General features: G+C 36.4%; 1 protein-coding gene across 6 annotated transcripts in view; it reads left to right on the top strand.

Annotated features, from left to right (window-relative positions):
- LOC111514764 (uncharacterized) overlaps nt 1–24,576 on the top strand; it is a 165,059-nt gene that overhangs the window by 102,213 nt on the left and 38,270 nt on the right. For 5 of the 6 annotated variants that reach the window (XM_074184817.1, XM_074184819.1, XM_074184818.1 and 2 more), the window contains 2 exons: nt 6,672–6,855; nt 8,688–8,818. The exons of the other annotated variant lie outside the window; for it this stretch is intronic. In XM_074184817.1, coding sequence (XP_074040918.1) covers nt 6,672–6,855; nt 8,688–8,818 — 315 coding nt within the window. The remainder of the gene's footprint in view (nt 1–6,671; nt 6,856–8,687; nt 8,819–24,576) is intronic. 6 annotated transcript variants of the gene reach the window in all.

Below are 24,576 nucleotides of genomic sequence, written 5' to 3'. Positions count from 1 at the left end.
ACTATTGTCAACGATATTCAACGATAGTTCTTCGAATTATTTTGTGTCATGGCTGCAAGATTGAGCGTAAGAGAGAAAATTGAAATTGTACGCCTTTCGGGAGATGACGTTAGAAGTGCTAGAGAGGTTTGTAGAGTATTTAATGAGAGACATCCAGATCGTCCTCGTATTAGCTGCGGTACGGAAAATAAAATAAATAAAATATCCAATGAAACTGATGCAGTATCAAAAATGATGTTAAAAAGTAATCCTGTACAAAGACGAAACAAAAATGATCAAATCATTTTAGATCATTTCGGAAATAATCCTAATGCCAGTATAAGGAATGCCACTTTAGATATGAATATTCCACGAGAAACTATTCGGAGATGTCTCAAGGCGAAGAATATTAAACCTTTCAATTTCACAAACTACACCTAGACGATTTGATCCCTACAAACTTTATTGAAAAAAATATATCACAACATGCTAAAAAGCTAAACATTAGCTTTTTCAAGTGATTAGTCGTATTAATCACTTGAAAAAGCTAATGTTTAGCGAAACATGTGATATATTTTTTCAATAAAGTTTGTGGAGATCAAATCGTTTAGGTGTAGAAATTACTATGGATCTTCATCAAGTAACGGCCGAATCAATCAGTAAACCTTTCAAGCCAAAATTTTTACACACACTTCAAGAAGGCGACGAAGCAAGACGCCTGGAATATTGTTTATGGGCCCAAGGGGAATATTTAAACAATATAAATTTCCTAAAAAATATTTTATATACCGACGAAGCCACTTTCACTACAAATGGAGTACTGTCATCACAGAATTGTCGCTATTGAGCAGCGAGTAATCCTAACTGGGTAATAAACTGTATAAGCCAGTATTCCCAAAAAATCAACGTCTGGTGTGAGATATTGAACGAACGAATCATTGGTCCTTTCTTTTTTTGAGGAAAACAATAATGTGCAGAGGTTTCTAGAATTTTTAAACACAGAGTTTTGGGATGCTATTCAGGAGCTGCCAATCAATGAACGATCAAATTTAATTGTCCAGTTAGATGGGTGTTCAGTTCATTATTCCAGAGCTGTGAGGCAATGGCTTCACGAACATTTTCCAAACCGATGGATAGGCCGTGGTAGTCCGTTTATAGAGTGGCCACCCAGATCTCCAGACCTCACAGTTTTGAACTTTTTTCTCTGGGGACTTCTCGCACAAAAGTTTTACAAAAACCGCTCAAGAGATAGAAATGAACTTTGTGCAAGAATTCGACAGGTATGTGCAGATATTAGCCCTCAAGAACTAAGGAACGTAATCAGAAACATTCGTAAGCGCTACGACACATGTATCGAAATACGTGGTGGATTAGTAGAGGCTACTAAAATACGAGTTAGAATTAATTGTTGCACTGAATCGAAACATTTCATTAATTAGTTATTAGTTACGTTTATTAATATTATTTGCTTCATTGTTAGTTGAATTGTGTGAATGTAATTCCATTATTTTCATTAAAAATATTTACGCTATTTGTTTTTTTTTCATCTGGCGGCACTTTATTGTTGAAATCATAAAAAATGATATATTGTAACTGTTAGCTGTGTGAGTTTTCGAATATTTGAGTTGTCATAACTTTGTTAATAATGAATATTTTTTCATGAAATTTTGGTCACACCTATTTAGAGGCACTCTGAATCCAGTGGCGTAGTGATTTTTTCAATAAAAAAATCTCTAATAAAAAATCCCGATTTTCGACTACGAAAAAATATCGTAGTATGTCCTGAAACTTTAATAAACATTTCAAATTTTGTCCCAAGGTAGACCTTTTAGTACTTGACATTAAAAAAAATTAATAAAATCGATTTACAACTTCAAATTTTAGGGGGATGTTTCCATTAAAAATGGGTCACACTGTATATATATATATATATATACATATATATATATATATACAGTGTGACCCATTTAAAATGGAACCACCCCTGTAGAATGTGCATTTTTCAATCAATCTCAATTTTTTTTTATTGAAATATTAAGCATGAAAAACTGTATCTTGACACTAACTTTCACAATTTTAGTTTCATTTCCAAGGCACTCTATGGTTTTTTTTGTTTGTCAAAAACGGCAAAAGTTTATTAGGCAATTTTTGTTTTTAAATTTGACTACACCACTGGATTCGTAGTCGTTATAAATCAAAACTGTCAAATTTTCATTAAAAAATATTTGTTAACAACGAAGTTACAACAACTTCAATTTTGGAAACTAAGTATTTGTTTGTAATTTTTATTCAGATTATAGACATATTTGAGATCTGACAACGCTATCACCAAGTAGAACACCAGTGAATTTGTACAGTGAAAATCCGAAGTCAACAGCTCAATGCGTTCTACAGTTATAACTCCTGAAAATATGGTAATGTGAGAGATTTGTGGTGCAAGCGTTTTGTAATAAAAATCTGACTACGCCACTGGATTTGTGGATAATATTCCCTTAAAATCATTCATTTGAGTGTAGGTTACGAGAAGTGTATTCTGGAATAACAGAAAATTAAAAATTCATTTTCAAGTTATGCAGTACTTAGTACATTCTTCCGCATAGCCGCTAAAATCAAATTGATTTAAAGCATGGAAATAATTTATTCAATAATAAAACAGAGAGCAGGACAAAAATTGTTCCCTGTAAATTCTTCATAACTCAGCTAAAACAATCTTTTAGAGGAGATATCAATAATTTGAGGAAGCTGAACTCATTATGCAAAGGTTTTATAATAAATCAACAGTAGGCTGTGATTTTGACAGTTAATCATAAATAAAATAATAGTTGTTAGTTACGTGCATTTAATAATGGCTTTGCAATTATTATCAGAAGAAAGAATTGAATTTGTGAGAATTTCTGGGGACAATTATCATAGTGAAAGAGAAGCAGCTAGGATATTTAATCACAGACATCCAAATCGACTTCCCATTGACAGAAGCACCGTCAGTAAAATTAACAAAACATTTAAAGAAACCGGTGCAGTCAGCAAACATATTTTAAAAAATAATCACCGAAGAAGAAATTTAAACGAAGGTGCTGTTTTAGATTATTTTAGAAACCACCCAAACAGAAGTTTACGAGTCGCCAGTTTGGATTTAAACTTACCGAGAGAGACTATTCGACGATGTCTTAAACAAAACAAAATGAGAGCATTTAAACCTAAATTTCTTCACTCTTTAAAGGCAGGTGATGAAGTGAAACGTATGGAATTTTGTTTGTGGGCACAAGGCGAGTACCTGAATACAAGAAATTTTTTAAACTGCATAATGTTTAGTGATGAAGCTTCTTTCAGCACCAATGGGGTAGTTTCATCGCAAAATGCTCGGTATTGGGCTACGGAAAATCCGCACTGGATCATAAATTGTAAAAGTCAATATTCCGAAAAAGTTAACGTTTGGTGTGGTATAGTACAAAATAGAATAATAGGTCCATATTTTTTTGATGGAAACATAAACGGGCAAAATTTTTTGGAATTTCTAAATAACCAATTATCGGACGAAATAGATGAAATGCCTCTTGCGGAACAAGTAAATTTATATTTTCAGCTCGACGGCTGTTCCGTGCACAATTCGAGGATTGTTAAAGAGTGGCTAAATAACCAGTTTCCAAATCATTGGATAGGACGAGGTAGTGACTTAATTGAATGGCCACCTAGATCGCCTGATCTAACAATATTAGACTTTTTTCTGTGGGGTATTCTGACACAAAAAGTATACAGAACAAGACCAACGAATCGAGCTGAACTCATGCAAAGGATACGACAAGCTTGTGCCGAAATTACAGTTCAACAAATAAGAAATAGTGTAAACAATATTCGGAAGAGATACGATAAATGTATTGAACTTAATGGAGGTTTGGTAGAAGCCACAAAAATTTGAATGTTTAGTTTTAAATCAATGTTTATTTTAGTATCAGTTTTTTCTTAATGGCAATTAATTGTTGAATAAATACTTTGAAACTTGTTTGTATACATTTTGTTTTCATCAGCTATAGAAGAAGGTAGAGTAAGTTCAGAATCTCATAAAATGTGATTTTCCAGGTGCGCTGTTACAAAAGTACTATTATTTATTATTGGGAAACTTCCAAAAAGCTTACAAGTATGACCATTAATACTTCAAGATTCTATCAAGATTTGGTAAAAGGGCAATTGGGAGATCCCATGACATGAGATTCTGAACTTGGTCTACTACTGCGTAACTTGAAAATGAACTTTTAATTTTCTGTTATTCAATTATTCAATTTTTATTTTAATTTTCACTTCTCGTAACCTACACTCAAATGAATGATTTTAAGGGAATATTATCCACAAATCCAGTGGCGTAGTCAGATTTTTATTACAAAACGCTTGCACCACAAATCTCTCACATTACCATATTTTCAGGAGTTATAACTGTAGAACGCATTGAGCTGTTGACTTCGGATTTTCACTGTACAAATTCACTGGTGTTCTACTTGGTGATGACAGTGTTGTCAGATCTCAAATATGTCTATAATCTGAATAAAAATTACAAACAAATACTTTGTTTCCAAAATTGAAGTTGTTGTAACTTCGTTGTTAACAAATATTTTTTAATGAAAATTTGACAGTTTTGATTTATAACGACTACGAATCCAGTGGTGTAGTCAAATTTGAAAACAAAAATTGCCTAATAAACTTTTGCCGTTTTTGACAAACAAAAAAAACCATAGAGTGCCTTGGAAATGAAACTAAAATTGTGAAAGTTAGTGTCAAGATACAGTTTTTCATGCTTAATATTTCAATAAAAAAAAATTGAGATTGATTGAAAAATGCACATTCTACAGGGTGGTTCCATTTTAAATGGGTCACACTGTATATATAATCCGACAGCATAAAAAACATCCATAACAAACACAATCTTGACGTCAGCTTCAAAGTATACAACACTCCAAAACAATATACACCCCTCTCAAAAGTAGATATCCGCAATTTATATATATATATATATATATATATATATATATATATATATATATATATATATATATATATATATATATATATATATATAGAGAGAGATTTTATCGAGTGTGTATGATACAAATCAAGAATGAAATCATTCGTGGACACAACACTCAAAAAATAGGGGCAAACCGCGGACATATATATATATATATATATATATATATATATATATATATATATATATATATATATATATATATATATATATATATATATATATATATACGAATATGAAAGTTATTGAGTGTCTTGATATAGAAACAGAAGTTAATATCGGACATAGCACTCAAGAAAGTGGCAAACCATAGACACGTGTTTCGGGCTTTTGGCCCATCATCAGTATGGTGCAGCCAAGTGTAAGGATGGGCAACACTTGGTTAGCAGAAGATAGAAATACAAATGCACGGAGCCACCAGCAGGAGCCAACCGCACATGGGCCAAAAGCCCGAAACACGTGTCTATGGTTTGCCACTTTTTTGAGTGCTATGTCCGATATTAACTTCTGTTTCTATATCAAGACACTCAATAACTTTCATATTCGTATAATTTCCTGGACCCCGATGTCACGCAGGTAGCTATAGCTGCCTCCGTGGTGATTTTGATAGTTTTCTTGTAAACACAAGATCTATCAACTGAAACCACAAATGTGCGGTTGGCTCCTGCTGGTGGCTCCGTGCATTTGTATTTCTATCTTTTGGTAACCAAGTGTTGCCCATCCTTTCACTTGGCTGCACCATACTGATGATGGACCAAAAGCCCGAAACACGTGTCTATGTTTTGCCACTTTCTTGAGTGCTATGTCCGATATTAACTTCTGTTTCTATCATTGCCTTTACTTACTTAGGCTTGCCCTTCAAGCACAGAATGTATTCGTGGTTCAGTCTGGCATCGGTAATCACGAATGCATTGTCTTTGGGCTCTGCTTTGATCTGGTTACCTTTGAGAGAAAGACAAGAGTACCAATCTCGTTCACCGGTCGATGTGAAAGCTTGGCTATCCAATGGATCATTTTAGGAAGCTTCGTTTATCTTTGGAATCCTTGAATTGTCGTCTTCGTAATGGGAGAAGTCATCGCCTTTACTTAAAATACTAATAATTCAACTGTACATTTTTAAATAATTCACTGGAATGAATTATTTTGTTGATAACTTTTCCCAGAAAAGTGACTTTCCAATTATTTCTCTTTTCTGTAATGCAGCTAAAAGATATTAAAACACCTTATAAAGTTCGTGTCCACCAACCCTTTTATAATCCACTTCAGGTTATCCAAACCTAAGTTAACAACTATATTTGTACTTGTGATGCACTGTTTGGAACCTTAGGTGTAGTAATGGACATTACTGGAGTTTAGCCCAACACCAAACCGTTATTTCCAACACCTCGACACGTGTTTCAATCACCAAGTGATCATCTTCAAGGGGAAGTTTAATCTTTAATCAATCACTTGGTGATTGAAACACATGTTGAGGTGTTACAAATAATAGTTTGGTGTTGGGACTAAACTCCAGTAATATTCATTTCTTAACTGTATTTGTGCTATCCTTCAAAGACTAAATCACACTTTACTTAATTTTGGAGGTAAATTTGTTGTTGGAATTATCATATGGTTGTGTGAATATACCATCCACGGAATAATCTCGTGTGCAACTTCAAATTTATCAGTTTTTCAGATTCTCGACGATCATGAGTCCCTCTATAGAATAAACTATGAACGATTGGTGGTAGAACTGAAGAATTTGAAGAAATTTGTTGTTAGATCAAAGAGTGTCGTTCCTATCTACGACTTTACCTTTGTTGGACTTTCGAAAGTGTTTGAATGTAGAAGATGCAGTAGTGAAGTGGAACTAATATTTGGTAAATATCTAAAAATCAAAATCTACTTTGGACTTTATTTTCAATTTATTAAAAAATCAACAATTTCAACATGAATATTTTGGAAGAAAACTAGATTCATTATGGACTGATATATTTTATAAATAATGGCGATGATATCTCCGTTTACGAGGACGCCATCGATAGGATCAACAGAGAACTATATTCTTGGATATCAAAGATAAACTAGGCTCCTCAAAGCGGTCAGTTGCAAAGCTAAGCTCTGATATCGACTGTCGACGAAATCAGTCCTCTGTCTTTCACTGTAGCTTCCACTCCAAGCAACAAGTTGAAAACAAGAGCCCAAACCAAACGCAACACCAGACAGCGCTGTTTCGACCCGCCATAGGTGCTATGCTTAACTGCAAATACATTGCTGGTCTCAATTGTCGCCTTTTATGGTATCGACAGAGAACTAACTAAATCCTCGGATAACAAAGATAAACGAGGCTTCCTACCACTGATGACACCTATGGTGGGTTGAAACAGTGCTATGTGGTGTTGAATCATGAATGCGTTGTGTTTGGGCCCTGGTTTTTATCTTGTTGCCTTGCAGTAGAAGCTGCAGTGAAATACAGAGGACGCATCTCGTCGGCGGTTGATGTCGAAGCTTGGCTAAGCAGCTGACCGCCTTGGGAAGCCTCGTTTATATTTGATATTCGAGGATTCAGTTCCCTGTTGATCCAATAGATGACGTATTTGTAAGGGGAGTTATCACCGCCCATATTTACTCAGGCTTGTTCTTTATGGACAGTACAGTCCAGCAGTGCATTTGTGGTTCAGCCTAGCACCACTGACGAGACTTATGAAGGGTCGAAACAACGCTGCCTGGTGTTGAATAATGAATGTGTTTCAACTTTGAAGACGAAATACAAAATTTGATTTCAAAATGAATTCTTCTGTTTGAAATTTCACGGTAATTTTACCAAAAAGGATTATACAAAAAATAACCATCCAACCCCTAGCAAAGAACGAATTCAGTGAAAACACTTTTTACACACACACAAACTGTGTTAATTTTTTCGACAAACGTTTGGCCAACTATGCTGGCATTCTCAGTAGATGATATGAAAGAATTAATGAAAACTTTCTGAATGATTTTTGTAGTCAGTTGCGCATATAAATCAAACTACAGACATAACACATTCTTGAATGTCTGGTGTAAATTTTTCATGGGGTTTTGTAGAAAATAATTGGGCCATCTGGTGTGTGATACTTTGATGTTCCATTCAATTTTAATTTGAATTGAGTCTTAACATTGAAAATCGAACGTCATGTTTTATATATTTTGAGATATATCACTGAACATCTTGAAACAAAATCGACCTGCTAACATAAATTGACGTAAAGCAGATTTGTACTCCTAAAATGTTGGTACTGTTCAATATTTTAGTTTTCAATTGGGTAATGCTTGCTAATATTTCTCAGACAATAACAAATTATATATCCTGCTCATTTGGATAAGATACAAATCATTTACAATATTTGTCTATTTCAACGTTCGAATTGAAACTGATTTTTGCTTCTCCTCAGACTCGATAGATAGTACTGTTCATTTTATTTGACCGAATGACAAAAAGTTTTTGTTTTTATCGTTATCTTTTGATAATTTTTATAATCTCCTATGAATTTCAAATTTACTACTGGCTGATACTAATCCATGAAAATTATACTGGGAAGTAAAATATGGATGAATTATTATTTGGAGAAAACCAGTGGTTTATCATTCTCTCACCAAAGGTAAGTCTAAATATTTATGGAAGTGAATATTTGTAATGATTCTTTTTTTCAGTTGAAAGAATAATTGATTTCAGAGAGGATACTGAACAGAAGGCCTACTTCGAAGCATTCAATTTTTGAACCAAAAAAAAATGATTTGGAAAAAGCATGGGAAGTTTTTGAAAATCTACATGCAGATCTACCTTGTGGTCCAGTCGAATATAAAGTAATGTATAATTTTTTCTAGAATATATTTTCTGCAAAACCTTTTTTAGAAAAAATGTAATGCAATTGAATCAAACAAATAACGAAGTTTTATTAAAATCTAATCGCTAATCCTTAACATTTAATAAATCAGTTTCTGTAGTGTTCAAAAGGGACAATAAAACACTGATTGTCTTGCACCCCTATATTACATACTATCTATAAGACTGAATTCCGTCATGGAATGAAAATTCTCTGGTAGTAAAGTGAAACATAAAATATACATTCCTCAATAACTATAAAAAATCATAAATTTAACATAGGCGTAAATAGAGAATTTTCAACAGGCAATAAATGGTTTTGATACATTACAGTTTCAATTGATTTAAGATGATTGTCAGTGGTACGAAATTATCGTATAATATATTTTTATTGTGTGTTCGTCTAAAACTAGAGATTATTATTCGACAGAAAGCTTTACTTTTTGAACTTCTCCACGATAAAATGAAGGACACAGAACTCAACAAGTATCTAGATTCTAGATACCACCCTAGGGATACATGTAGATTACCTATATAGGTGCATCTTTCAAAAAGAAACATGAAGAAATAGGTAATGGTTAAAATGAAACTGAAATAAAAGTCATTTAACGAAAACTCTTTTGGTGGCTTAAGCTTCATAAATAATAATGATAATAATTCTCTTTCATCTCCACAGACTCTTTCCAGACCTCTTGAGAAAGTTGTTCTGATTATTTGACTCCTTGGTGAAATGATTCCTTGCCTACTCTCAAATCTCAAGATAATGCTAGCTTGTCGCACTAAATCTTAAATCATGAAATCAGTTGTTACTCATACAAGCACACAGAGAATATGAGTACCTATTTTTATCTGGAAATTGGTGAATTGAACAAATATCTGCCGTATATAATTAATGTCCATTTAAGAACTGAGGAAACAGTTGTTTTTAGACAGACATTTGCCAGATCCTACTATGTTGGGAGGAGAGAATATTTAATATCTCTTATTGACAGTCATCAGACTTAGTAGTTTAATTTCTCATCCAAATTTCGAAAGTAAAGTAGTTTGTCTTCTGTTTTTTTTATCTCTCAAGTAAAATAATCTCCTTCCTCAATACAGTTGAGAAGCACGTATGTAACATCTATGATACCTTAATATTTTCACATATAATAATTTATTTAGAGTAGATAGACTACCTTGGTTCTATTAGCGCATGCGCAGTAGCGACTTGACATTCAAAGTGTATGGATGTTAGAGAGATAGAGAGTGTCGATTTAGATGTAGATGATACGTTTCAAAGAAAGAAAAAATGTAGCGGGTGTTTCAAAAACGCAAAATTCAGGTGTCTCAAACATGATCGTTTATACAGGGTATTTATTAAATATGCGGCAAAAAACGTGTTAGGAATTACACGTTAAAAGGTAAGACCTCGTTAGTCCTTAGCTTGCACAAGTTTCTCAACTTCTGAGAGATATCATTCGTATGGGGGTGACAGCTGATTCACGGACTATTCTAAGGATATTTTGTCCTTTGATGATTTTTCATAGGGCGCTTTGTTTCGAAGATACGGAGAGAAACACTATTTCGACAATAATAATTTATTACAAAAAATTACATGTAATATTTCTTAATCTACAAGAACTGTTGAAAATTACTACCCCCGCTCGGATGCAAGAATTCAATCTTTTTCTCGTCGACTCCCGAACTCTTTTAAAAACACCAGGATCGTTTCTGATTGTGTTAAACCCAGCAAATTGAATATCTGCAGCCGTTTGTAGTAATCGGAATGTTGTTGATAGGTACCATCGAAATTGTTAGATTTTTTATTACTTGGTAGATCGAGTGTAGTACGCCATACTTTTATTTCGGCTACGTTAATAATTTCAAAATCACCAAAATTATTATTGTCGAAATTATTTTTCGTCCCGTATCTTCGAAACAAAGCGCCCTATCAAAAATCATCAAAAAACAAAATATCCTTAGAATACTCCAAGGAATAGTCCCTTAATTTTTGCCGCATGTTTGAAAAATATCCTGTAGAAATTAGGCGTTTTTATAAGGTTCAGATGAGGCTTGTTGTTGTTCACATGTTTGAGGAATTTTATCTTGTAATTTTTTCTCTATATTTTTTACGTGTTTTGTAATCACGTGCTTTCATGCAACAACTCACTATATTTTGAAAATTCTAATCCATAACCATTTTTCGTTTAATTGATGAGTCTTTTTTATTCTATGTCCATACTTTTCATTGTTAGGGAACAGATACTCGATTGGCTTTTATCAGGCGTCTCGAACAGATCCCGAACAAGTCTTGAACAGGTCAAGAAGTGGTCTGAACAGGCAAGATGGTTGGAACCCCCTTTTTTATCAGTGTCACTATTTTTCGGATTGGAAGGCCGTCGATTTTTGGAATTTCTTCCTGACTTTTCGCTGACGCAAGTGGCTAGCTTCCTCAGAGGTTTATACAACCTGAATAATCCCCGATGACTTTCTCGCCAAGTGTTAAGTCTTTGGATTTCACTCGGTGCCACGCCTTTTCTTGGAGAACTTTATCGTCTCGATGTATAGTTTCAAAAGATGTATTCTGCGAATATGCCAAATCGTGCTAGACGTTCTTATAGTTTCATACCAGGATCGCAATACTGAAAGCCAGATAGGTGTAATTCGAATGGCAGCTTATTGATTAGCGTATTAATAATAATAAGAATAAGAATACATATCTTCATTTCTGAAGAATAATCGCAAAAAGATACAAAAACAGAAATAACGTCACCAGTAAGATAGATTATGTCAAGACAGTATGGCAGAGGTATTCAGCAATAGTATAGAGTTCTACATTCAGTAAAATCTTATGAATTTCCTTTTTGAATTCACCATTTGTTTGATACTGGTGGGGACTTTGTTGAACATTTTCATGCTTTGATAGAACGGGCTCCTTTCTGTAACAGTTAGTTTATGTTTTGGGTATACATAGTCAAATTTCTAGTGTTATATACATTTTGTGGTAGACTATTTTCAAAAAGATGTTTGTTTCTAAAAAGGAATAACAAGAGTTTCTGTATATAGACTCCTATTGATATTTTAAGACTACTAATTCTCTTGAGTTCTTAAGGCTTTTTTTGTACAATAAAAATTTGCTCTGCATTAGTACTACTACGTTCATAAAAAATAATCCCATACCTACAAACAGATTCAAAATTTGAATGATGGACCATTCATATTACATCTGTGTCAACATACTGACCAATACAACACTGAGTTCAACTTTTGACAAACATTTTGAATATGACTGTTGAAACTCCGTGTGCTGTCTATGTGTCTAAGAATTTGCACTCATTTTCTATTTTGAGTGAAATATTCATCAGCCGAATTTCTTGAGGCAAGTCAAATCCTGCATGGTTTGTTTTGAACATTACAGTTTTGGTCTTATTGTCATTTAATATAAGTTTGTTGCTCCTGAACCACTCATCTGCTTTACAGAGGCTTTCTTCAGTTATGGATATCAGACCGGGATAGTCTACTGCATTGATCAGCAAGTTTGTGTCATCCGTATAATTTGTCATTTTGCAATTTTCCCCACAAATCTCCTCCAGGTTACTTAGAAAAATGATAAACATCATAGGGGCCCAATGATTGGGCCAATTATACTACCTTGTGGCACCCCAGTATCAATTGATTTTAAGTCTGATTCAAGCTTTCATTCCTTCCTTAACACAATTTGTTTTCTACCTGATATATAAGATTCAAGCCATTTCAGCGCAGGGCCACGTATGCCATATGATTCCAGCTTTTGTAGAAGAACTGTGTGGTTCAAACAATCAAAAGCTTTTGACAGGTCTAGAAATAATCCCAATGCCAAATTATTGTTCTCAAGTTGTAACAAGATATTTTGAATGAATTGAAAAATTGCTGTATATGTTGTTTTCCCTTTCTGATATCCATGTTGCCACTTACTGGTAAGATTACACTGCCTGAAGAAATCCTTCACCCGTTTGCATAATACAGCTTCAAACATTTTTGAGAATGAAGACAGTAGACTAATTGGTCTAAAGTTTTCTAGTTTAGTTTGACTAATGCTAGATTGAGTGAGTCAGGAAAAACTCCGTATTTTAGGGAATTGTTCACAATATATTCAACTGCATCCATCATTTCTTCTATACATAATTTAATAATTTTAGAAGGGATTTCATCATGTCCACTACTCATCTTACTTTTAATTCTTTTTAACAATTTCTAAAATTTAATTTGCATTTGTTGGTGTTAGCAGTATTGACTTGTCATTTGATTTTATTTTGTGTGAAAATTTTTCATCTTGTTGTTGCTTCAATAAGTTGGAGACTGCACTTATCAAGAAGTTATTATAGTTGTTTGCGACAGTTTTTGCATCTTTGTCCGACAGAATACCTTCTTGCTTCATTTCTCTTAATATATCTCGCAACTTCCCATACCGCTTTAGATTTATTATCTGATTGTTCTACTTTTGTTTTATAATTTTTGCACTACTTTTTTTCAGTTTGCTGTTGTATTCTTTTTTTACTTGATTATATGTTTCTTTGTAAGTTTGGTCCGCCGTGCTACATACATAGAGAATATCTAATCTATTTTTACATTCAATGAGTTCAGCATCATACCCCTCTGTAACTAGTTTTTTATTTTGTTTGTGTTTCATCAACACTTTCTTCTTAGGGAAAAATTGATTGAAAATGTTTAGGAAATATTGCATAAATAGGTTCCATTGTTGATCGACATCATTTTGGTCTAGAGTGTAAATATAAATCCAGCATACTGTTTTTATTACAGATATAAAATTTTGTATGTTTTTTCTGAGTAGGATCTTTTGTAAACACCTTTGTTTCTTTCCTGGAAATCATTATTATAGAACGTGAGTTTTTGAGCAGTATGATCTGAAATCATTGAATGTATTACTTCTGAATCAAGAAAACTCTCTATGAAGCCGCCCCAGTTCGACGGAAAAACTTCTTGGGCAAATTACCGCCGACAATTCGAAGCTGAGGCCAGAGCGATTGGATGGAATGCAGGAGAAAAGGCGGTAGCATTAACACTGGCGTTACGTGGAGAAGCAACGCATATTTTGCAAACCCTCACGGCCCAAGAACAGGAAGACTATGACCAACTTATAAGGCATCTTGAGCTGTGGTATGGACAGGCCCACCTAGAGCACGTTTACCATTCACAGCTAAAGAACCGCTGCCAGAAATCAGGAGAATCCCTACAGGAGTTTGAAGCCGACATTGCTCGATTGGTTTGTCTGGCATATCCAGGTACACCGGAAAATGTAATGGAGCGGTCAGCAATTCAGGCTTTCTTGGACGGACTTCGCAACCAAGAACCGAGACAGGACTTGACACTAGCATCTCGTGGATGCACTGGCAAGCGCTCTGGAGTTTGAGGCTGCAAAACAATCCTGCAAGAGCCAGAGCAAAGTTCGAGCTATCGAGGAAGATGGACAAGTGCCTGATGATATTGAAGCCACCATCAGAAAAGTAATGAAAGGAGTGTTGCCTGAGAGGAAACAAATAAGATGCTGGAACTGTAGGAAAATTGGATTTGCGCGTAGCAAATGTCTAGCTTTCAAAACTAGAGTGGGTCGAGGGGCAATCGTCGGTCTGTACCCAGCAAGTCCCCGTAAAAAACGCATATGTTGCCGTTCTCAATCGGCAAAACAAAGGTGTTTTTGTAGTCGTCCTCATCAACAACGAGCCTTGCACCATGCTGCTTAGATACAGGTGCGACGAGAACCATTCTTGGGCCAACCTTTGCCAAAACAATGGCAAGAATTGAACCGTCAAGTTGGAAGCTACGCACCGCAACAGGGGAGCCAGCCACTGTACTTGGATAACTACCAATTGAATTGGTGTTGGGCAGCACTAGATTGAACCATCGTGCATTAGTGGTGGACATCGAGGACGATGATCGCATTCCAATAATTGTATTGGAATGGGCATTATGAATTTTCAAGACGGCGTCCTACGTGTCGGCGGAGAAGAGCTGGTGTTTCATGGAAGAAGCGAAGAGACGATCAGGGTCCTGTTGGCTGAAGACGTGTGCGTACCTGAAAGGGCTGAAACCATCCTGGAGGCTCGCTTGGACGGAAGTGCGAGCAGCGGCAAAATGATGTTCGAGCACAAGATACACGATGAGAAAATTGGACGAGGAATCACACTGGGGAAGACCATGTTGCGTGTTGATAAAGTTGTGCCGGTCAGGGTCATGAATGTCAACTACTTTCCTGTGACCTTGAAGAAAGGAACAATGCTGGGGCACTGTTCGTCTATCTCCTCTGTGATACGGAGTGTACGCAGTTCTGTTTGCCAATCCAACAACTTGCCTAAAGAGTTGAAGAAGTTGATTGACATTTCCTCCAAGCACATACCACCAACTCACCGATCGAAACTGAGGGAGTTAGTCAAGAAGTACCAGGAAATCTTCGTATTGGAGAAGAAAAAGGCGGCATAACGAATGTGGTTCAGCATAGAATCGGCACTGGGAATGCCCGACCAATCCGGCAATTAGCTAGAAGACTCCCTCTGGCAAAGAAAGAAGAGGCAGACAAGATAGTCAGCGATATGGAAAAAAAAGGAGTCATCGAACCTTCTGACAGCATGTGGTCTTCTTCCCGAGTCGTATTAGTGAGGAAGAAGGACGGCTCGACGAGATTCTGCGTGGACTATCGCTAGTCAAATAACGTGACGAAGAAAGACAGCTACCCTCTTCCAAGAATCGACGACACCCTAGACACGCTAGCCGGTTCCACAATTTTCTCGACTTTGGGTTTGAAGGGTGGATATTGGCAAGTTGAATTGGCCCCAGAAGATCGAGAAAAGACATCTTTCACCATCGGCTCAGGATTGTGACAGTTTACGGTTATGCCATTTGTAATGCTCCAGCGACCTTCGAGAGATTGATGGAGACGGTTCTCAAAGGGCTCTCATGGAAGACGTGTCTCGTGTATCTCGACGATATAATCGTGGTCGGAAAATCGTTCGACGTTCATTTGAAAAATCTGGAGGAGGTATTCATGCGTCTGAAGAGTTCGGGATTGAAACGTAGTCCCAAGAAATGCCATCTGTTCCAGAAAGAAGTCCGTTACCTTGGCCACGTTGTCTCTGGGAAAGGAGTGGCAGGAGACGAACAAACGATCAGAGCAGTTAAGGAATGGCCCATTCCAAAAAACATACACCAGCTTCGGAGCTTCCTTGGTTTGTGCACATACTACCGCAGATATGTGGTAGGGTTTGCCAACATCGCCAAACCATTGACCCGACTTACAGAAGGACAGATCCAGTTCCAGTGGTCTGAGGAATGCCAAGACTCATTCAAGAAGCTGAAAAGGGCTTTGATAATAGCTCTTGTTTTGAGCTATCCCCTACCTGACGGAAAGTTCATTTTGGATACTGACGCCAGCAACGTGGGACTTGGAACAGTCCTTTCTCAGATCCAGGATGGGCAGGAGAAAGTTATTGGCTACTTCAGCAAAACGCTCAGTAAATCAGAGTGCAATTATTGTGTCACCAGGCGAGAGCTGTTGGCGGTTGTCAATGGTGTGAAGCATTTCTACAAATACGTGTATGGAAGAAGATTTTTGTTTAGAACGGACCATGCAGCTCTCAAATGGCTTCTGCAGTTCAAATATCCCGAGGGCCAAGTAGCGCGCTGGATTGAGAAACTGCAAGAATTTGACTTCGAAATAGAACATCGAGCTGGGACTAGTCATAAAAACGCAGATACCCTGTCACGGAGACCATGTCCCGATGACTGCTCACATTGCCGACGAGCAGAAGAGAAGGAAGCAGCTATTTGTTGAACTACAGCAGTAGACGACAACTGGGAGGATAATAAGATCAAGGAAGACCAGTAGAAAGACTCAAATCTTGGTTAAGTTATCGGATGGAAGAAAAGTAATCGAATACCATCCTGGCTGGAGGTAGCAGGTTACTCGCCAGCGGTTAAGTCCTACTGGGCACAATGGAACTCTTTTAATTTGGAAAACGGGGTTCTGAAGCAGGTGTTGGAGTCTGAAGACGGTGGAGAAGAAAGGCGCCAGACAATGGTATCCAGGAGCAGAAGACAGGAGGTGTTCAAAGAAATCCATGATGAAGTCACTGGAGGACATCTGGAAGTAACGAAGGCCCTCCAGAAAGTAAGACAACGGGTCAATTGTCAAGCCGACGTCAAGGACTGGTGCAGAAAGTGTGCTGTTTGCGCCGCCAGTAACGGACCTCAGATACGACCGAAAGCTCCAATGCGCCAGTATAACGTGGGTAGTTCTTTTGAGAGAATCGCCGGCTCGTTCCCAGAGTCCGACCGTGGGAACAAATACATTCTTAGCCATGGACTACTTCAGCAAGTGGGCAAAAGCCTATGCCCTGCCCAACCAGGAAGCCTTTACCGTCGCTGACGTCCTGGTAAATAAATGGATATGTCGATTCGGTTTCCCATTGGAGATGCATTCGGACCAGGGCAGAAATTTCGAGTCCAACTTGTTCCAAGAAATATCTAAACTGTTGGACATTCGAAAGACCAGGACCACAGCCTTACATCCACAGTCCGATGGAATGGTGGAACGATTGAATAAGACCATAAACCGCCACTTGTCCAAGGTAGTCTCTGACCATCAAAGAGACTGGGATCAATACCTCCACATGTTCCTGTTATCTTATCGTTCGGCAGTGCACGAGTCAACCGGCCAAACCCCTGCCAGTATTATAATTTGCCGAGAGCTGCGGCTTCCTTGCGACCTGAAATTTGGGACGCCCCCAGAACAAGACACTGCGGGGAAAGACTATGTCAGCAAGCTTTGGCAGAGAATGGACGATATCCATGAACGAGTCCGTCTGAACATCCGGAGTGCCAGCGATAGGATGAAGAAGGCCTATGACATCAAGGCGAATGCTGGAGAATTCGAAACCGGTGACCTAGTTTGGCTGTACAATCCTATGCGACGACGTGGTTTATCATCGAAGTTGCGGAACTCGTGGGAGGGTCCGTAAAATTGATGACCCCGTCTATCGAATACAAAAGCAACGAGGAAAGCCCAGGGTCGTCCATCTTAATAGATTGTCTCCTTATGCTGGAAATCACGACCAAGTTCGCGCCCTCAGACCACCAGAGGATGAAATGACGTTCCAGAAATTCATGTCCTTATACTCTAACGGGCAGAATGTCGTACATGAGCCACAATACCTTTTCAAGGTTCCAGTTGATTACGCACTAGCTCACTGCGTGGCAGAGGATCTCCAACTGTCCAAGGGTATCGCTGTGGTATTCAACAAGAAATTCGGTCAGCTCCAAACATTACGAGAACAGAATCCTGAAGTCGGAGGAGTGCTACAGTTAAAGAAGGGTTAAAGAAACGTTTTCTACTTGGTGACCAAAAAGCATTCTCGAGACAAACCGACCTATGAAGATGTCTGGAGGAGTTTAACTAGACTGAGGAACACGATGCTCGACCAGAATCTCGTGGACTTGGCAACCCCGAAATTAGCCTCTGGACTCGACAGGCTGGACTGGAGAATTGTGAGAAGCATGTTGGAAACGATCTTCAGATCAAGATTTTGGTGTGCGGTAACCATCTTCCACGCCCGAGCATGAAGACTGTGGAGTGTTACTTCCATCGAACTTCACAGTGCAGATATGGGGAGTCTTGCAGGTATCGACACACACCAAGGATGACATTTCGGGGCGAAACGTCTTTAAGAAGGGGACAATGTAACGAATCTGAAGCGGGCCCTGACCGATATCTCAGCCAGCAAACACATGACTCACCGCGAACCGCCGCGAAAAGTATAGATGAGTACCGAAACCACTAGAGGGATGTAGAGCGATCGTTACCGATATAAAAGGCCGGCTTCCCGTCCAGAGAGGGAGTCTGTATTCGGAAAGCGAATCGAAAGACAGTTAATTCTTTAATACGTTACATCAGAAATCAGAATCAGAAAGTGTAGAAAACCTAATGGAGATCGTGAAAAAAATGGGTAGTATACAGACGGAAAATAAAAATCTTAGAGTATATAGGCTTGGGAAAGGATCCAAATATCCAGCACCAATAAAGGTATGTTTTGAAAATCAACAAAGTAAGAAGAAATTTTGGCAAGTTACCAGAAAAAAGAGAATTACTATCAAATATATCGGTTTCGATAAACCTTCATACCCTTCATAACCTATATACGTTGATCATGACCTCACAAAGAGAAAACAGCAGTTATATAAAAAGGCCAGGAATTTCAGAAAGAAACACAATTTCAGGTTTATCTAGGTCAAGGATGGAAACATTTTCCTGAAGAAGGACGAAGGTAGCAAAGTTAACCTGATTAATGACGAAGATGACCTAAAAAACTAGTTCTTAGACTAATCTAAAGCAAATGGAACTTCAAACGTTCAAGCCAGTCTCTATATACCTACACAGTAGGTTTAATGGACTGACGCCTATCAGAAAACAACTACTCCCCTGGCTAATACCACGAAGGGCGTTGGATTATATCAGACAGGCGTCAGTGCAGGAATCTTCACAGAAAATGTCCTGCATATGCAATTGGCAATACAACTGAAAGAGTCGACCTTCAATTATGGAACGGGCACACTTGCAGACCGGTTTTGGGCTTATTAGCCACTCATCAGTGCAAGATAGTGACCATCATCGACCTAAAGTCAATGATATTCCACAATTGAAAATCGGAATTCTTTCAGAGTATTTCATTCCTCTTCCAAATTACGGATATGCAGTTGGTTAGTACCTCGTCCACTAGATGGAGTGACATTTTTGATGTTCGCTCCAACTTCGGAAGAGGAATGAAATACTCTGAAAGAATTAAGATTTTCAATTGTGGAATATCATTGACTTTAGGTCGATGATGGTCACTATCTTGCACTGATGAGTGGCTAATAAGCCCGAAACCGGTCTGCAAGTGTGCCCGTTCCATAATTGAAGGTCGACTCTTTCAGTTGTATTGCCAATTGCATATGCAGGACATTTTCTGTGAAGATTCCTGCACTGACGCCTGTCTGATATAATCCAACGCCCTTCGTGGTATTAGCCAGGGGAGTAGTTGTTTTCTGAGAGGCGTCAGTCCATTAAACCTACTGTGTAGGTATATAGAGACTGGCTTGAACGTTTGAAGTTCCATTTGCTTTAGATTTGTTTACTGCCAGTCTTCAAGCATAGCCCATTGACTAATAAGATAGTTCTTAGACTGGCAAATAAATTTCGCATTTGCTATGCTAATATGCAAAATTTGCGTAATAAGTTGGACGAACTATATTGTTTTATAAAAACAATGGCTCTGATATCTTGGTATTGACGGAGCCTGGCTGTCTGACAATGAAGTTCAATTTTTTTATCTAGATGGATTTGTGGCTGTTAATTCCTGCAGAGAAGGAAGAGCTGAAGGTGTTTCGGTATATATTTGTGAACATATTGATTTCAGTGTTATAGAAAAAGTTGATGGTTCTGATCAATATAATTTAATGGCAGTTTCGTTAAAATATTTAAATCTGCAGATATATGGTATGTATAGACCACCTAAATATCAGTTTAGGGAATTTATCAATATATTTAAGAATATATTGTGTAACAAAAAGAATAAAAATATTGTACTGAGAGATATGAATGTCAATCTCCTGAATGCAGATTCAGAGGAAACAAAAGAATACATTGATGTGGTAACTATAAGTGGTTTTAGAGTATGTGACATAGTTTACCAGAATAATGCGACTAGACAAACAAGCAAAACGACTTCTCCACTGGATCATGTCCTGATTAATAAAAATATTAAGTGTGATGACTCAATATACAACTATGCTCTGTCTGATCATAAGCCATTAAATATCAATGTAGATATTGAGTCTGTATACTATAAACCAAAGATACTAACAAACTTTAGTGTAGTTGAGCAAGATTTATTCGAACAAAAATTTGAGGACGCGTCACAGAATTATGAATCCATTGACACAATAGATACGCTAACAAAGGTAATAAATGCATGTTAAGAAGGTTCTAGTTATAAGATAAAATTAAAACATCGCAAAGGGAATGATTGTATGACCTATGATCTATTGAACTTAATAAAAGAACGAGATAGTATATATAAAAAAATTAATGGAACAAATCCAAATTCTGAAAATATAAATAAAATGTGGATGGACTTTGAAGTATTCAAAAAAAAGTTACCAATGAGATAACCAATCAATTTATTTGAAAGCTGAATGACAAAAAGCAAATAACAATGCAAGAGTAATGAACTCGATAATAAATATAAAGAAGGAAAATAACGAGTCAATTAAATTACTTACAGATGATAGAACTATCACTGACCCTCAAGAGGTGGCAAATATGTCCAACAGGTATTTTACTAGCATAGGTCAATCAATTATTCCCAATATAGATATTAATTTAGAAAGTGTAGATTTTGAGGAACTATCGTGAGGCAACTCAGTATTCCTAAAGGAAACCAATGCTAAAGAGGTACCTATCTGAAGTCATATTTGCACTCAATAAAAATTCTGCATCAGGACACGACAACATATCCGTTAAAGACATATTATCAATTGCAAAAAATGTCATTTCCATACTTGTTAATTTGTTAAACGATATTTTCAAAGCGGGGATATTTCCTGAGATACTGAAGACTGGAAAAGTAATACCAATATTTAAGGGTGGTGATAATAAAAACTAAGAAAATTATAGACCTCTAACAATTGTGTGCTCATTCTCTAAAATTATTGAAACTATAATAAAGACAAGAATAATGGACTTTGTTGATCGTTATGTGGGATTTGATGAGTATCAATATGGTTTTATCAAGGGTAGCAGCACTCTAAGCGCCACAATAGATTTCATTCGTAATAATACATCGGAATTGGATAAAAAAATGATTCATTGATTTAAGAAAGGCATTTGACGTTGTCCATACTGTTCTTCTGAACAAACTATGTTGCATGGGTATAAGGGGCAAAACTTATTTTCTCATTGAGACATTTTTAAAGGAAATATCCCAGTTTGTCGCTGTTGGTGAGAGCATGAGTGAGCATATAAAAAATAATTGTGGCTTACTTCAGGGATCCGTTTTGGAACCCCTATTCTATACACTGATAATACTGTCACTGAAGCAGGCCGGGCTTAAGGAAAGGTATTTCACGTTCGCCGATGACACGGTCCTTTTGTACAGTGGATATGACTTACATTTACTGGAGAACACAGTTAATGAAGATCTATCTAAATACTCGAATTGGCTTGCACATAATACACTTAAAGTGAACTCTGCAAAAACCGTTTACATGCTATTTAAACAAAAAAATAGAATTTGTGGAAAATTGAGAATAAATAACTTAACCTTAATGAATGTTGCAAAAACCAAGTATTTGTGACTCATAATAGATGATAAGTTGAACTGGTCACGACACATAGAACATAATAATGATAAAATTATACCAATATTAGGAGCTCTATATAGGTGTTCCAGTTACATGAGTTTCAGTAATAGATACTGGTTTACAATGCATATATATTGGCGAATCTAAGGTATCTGTTAATCATATGGGGTAATTGTGGCATTACTGATTAAAAAAAAAATTCAAAGGCTACAAAATAAATCAATACAAATTTTATTTTAAATTCCATTTCGAACCCACACAAATGATTTATTCTCACAGACTGAACTACACCCAATTAAATATCTACTTAAGCTTGAGCAATGCAAGAACATATATAAAATAAAAAACAAAAGAATCAAAAGCAACAACGATCTACTAGTCAACAACCAGTTTTATGAGTATAATACAAGGGGTAGAAATGACTTAGACATGAGCATGTTAATAACGAACAAAGGATTATACAATCCTTTTACACAGGCTATAAAAGTCTTCAATGAATTATCTGTCCATATACGTGAGTTGCCGAGCTATAGTTCATTCATCAATAGTTTAAAAGAACATCTGAGCCGCGAGGCACAAGTCTGATACGTGGATACTATGAGCTTTGTAGTGGTTTACTAGTTTTTGTGTTTCACTTATCATGTTGAATGTTTGTGAATCCCGAGACCAGCATTTTTGCTGATTAAGGAGAATAACAACATATTTTATATTCATAGTGTCGTTAACTATGTTGAACTGTACGCTGTTGTTATATTTTTAATAAAAAAAATCATCAATACTGAACTCAAGTATTCATTTCATACACTCTGTATGATATTGATCTCAATGCTAATCGTGATATTGTACACACTGTACAATAAAACGAAGTATGATTCAGAAATCATCAATACTGAACTCAGTGTTTATTTCATACACTCTGTATGATATTGATCTCAATATCAATTGAAATATTGTACTGCATAGTAAAATACCATGTAAATCAGAAATCGTCAAGATTTCACTTAGTATTTATTTAATACACTCTATATAATATTGATCTCAATATCTATTGGAATATTGTACATTGATACTGAACTCAGTATTTTTTTGAGACATTTTGAATTATATTTTTCCCAATACTCATTGGAATATTATACAAACTACACAATAGAATAAATAACATATAAATCAGAAATCATAAATACTGGATACAGTATTCATTAAATACACTTTGTATGATATTGATTCGATTGTTGTTGGACATTTTTTTTCAAATATTATTGACTAACATCATGTGCTCATAAATAAGCAAGGCAACATGTAAAAGACAAAGGAATATTTTCAAAGAATAAATAGTACGTTCATTTCGTGTGAAATTTTCATTTGTGAGCTAGCAGGCATGTGAGATTGCTGATTTCCTTTTCCTTGTACATGTGCCAAATGAATATTTCACTTATGATCATCAACTTCATCAAGTACTTACTCAGATTGTTACGGTACAACATACATTGTATAGTCATAGTCAAATGTATATTTATATTCGTCTTCAAAAAAATATATTCTTCTCAAAGATCATATGTCCAACGGCATTTGATTTCAACTGGCAGATGTGAATCTATCCCACCGATGCTTTATAAGAAAAACAGATATTACTAAAAAAAACTAATTAATACAGTTTATTGTATGATTTTCACTATAAAGGGTTTTACAAAAACCGCGACACGTGTTTCGCTGTACAATAGCTTCCTCAAGCTCATGCTTGAGGTGAAAATTATACAATTAACTGTATTAATTAGCTTTTCAATATGGATTTTCATCAAGTATCGGCCAGTTCTATTCAGATATAATAATCGTATAAATATATTTCACCCAAAGAAACATCAATTACAATTGAACTTAACGATTAAACCATCGCATCTTTTCTGATCCGGATATAAAACAACTAAATAAATAACAATGCTCTCGCCTAGCTCGCTCGAGTTGACTGACTAATCACCATCCAATTTCTCGGGCCCCACGTTTTTTCGGGTACCCCGTTTTTTTCCACCCATGTCGATAGTGGTTTCTTACAGTATATTTTCACTTCACTGCATGCATTAAATTGACTCCTATTTGACCAAAAATCGTGGCAACCCTGTAATACTCATTGAACGTGACTTCGGTACCTGTTCAGAATTTACATATATTCGCATTGAAGTTTGAAAAATCAAAGTTGACCGTGGGACGTAGAAGATGTTTAATCATGTGGCCTAAGCCAGTCCTACACTCTTGTCCATTTCCAAACCGCAACCGATAACCAGATTCCTGCATGAGATAGATATATAAAAATAAATCTGTTTTTCCGTTAATCAGCTGTCGCCCCCATACGAACGATAACTCTCAGAAGTTGATA

Source organism: Leptinotarsa decemlineata, unplaced genomic scaffold, assembly GCF_025532065.1.
Source record: "Leptinotarsa decemlineata unplaced genomic scaffold, Ldec_3_MD MMD2_tig00026358_RagTag_RagTag, whole genome shotgun sequence".
Lineage (NCBI taxonomy): Eukaryota > Metazoa > Arthropoda > Insecta > Coleoptera > Chrysomelidae > Leptinotarsa > Leptinotarsa decemlineata.
The sequence above is the reverse complement of the archived record's forward strand: the minus strand, read 5'-3'. Positions and strand labels throughout refer to the sequence as shown.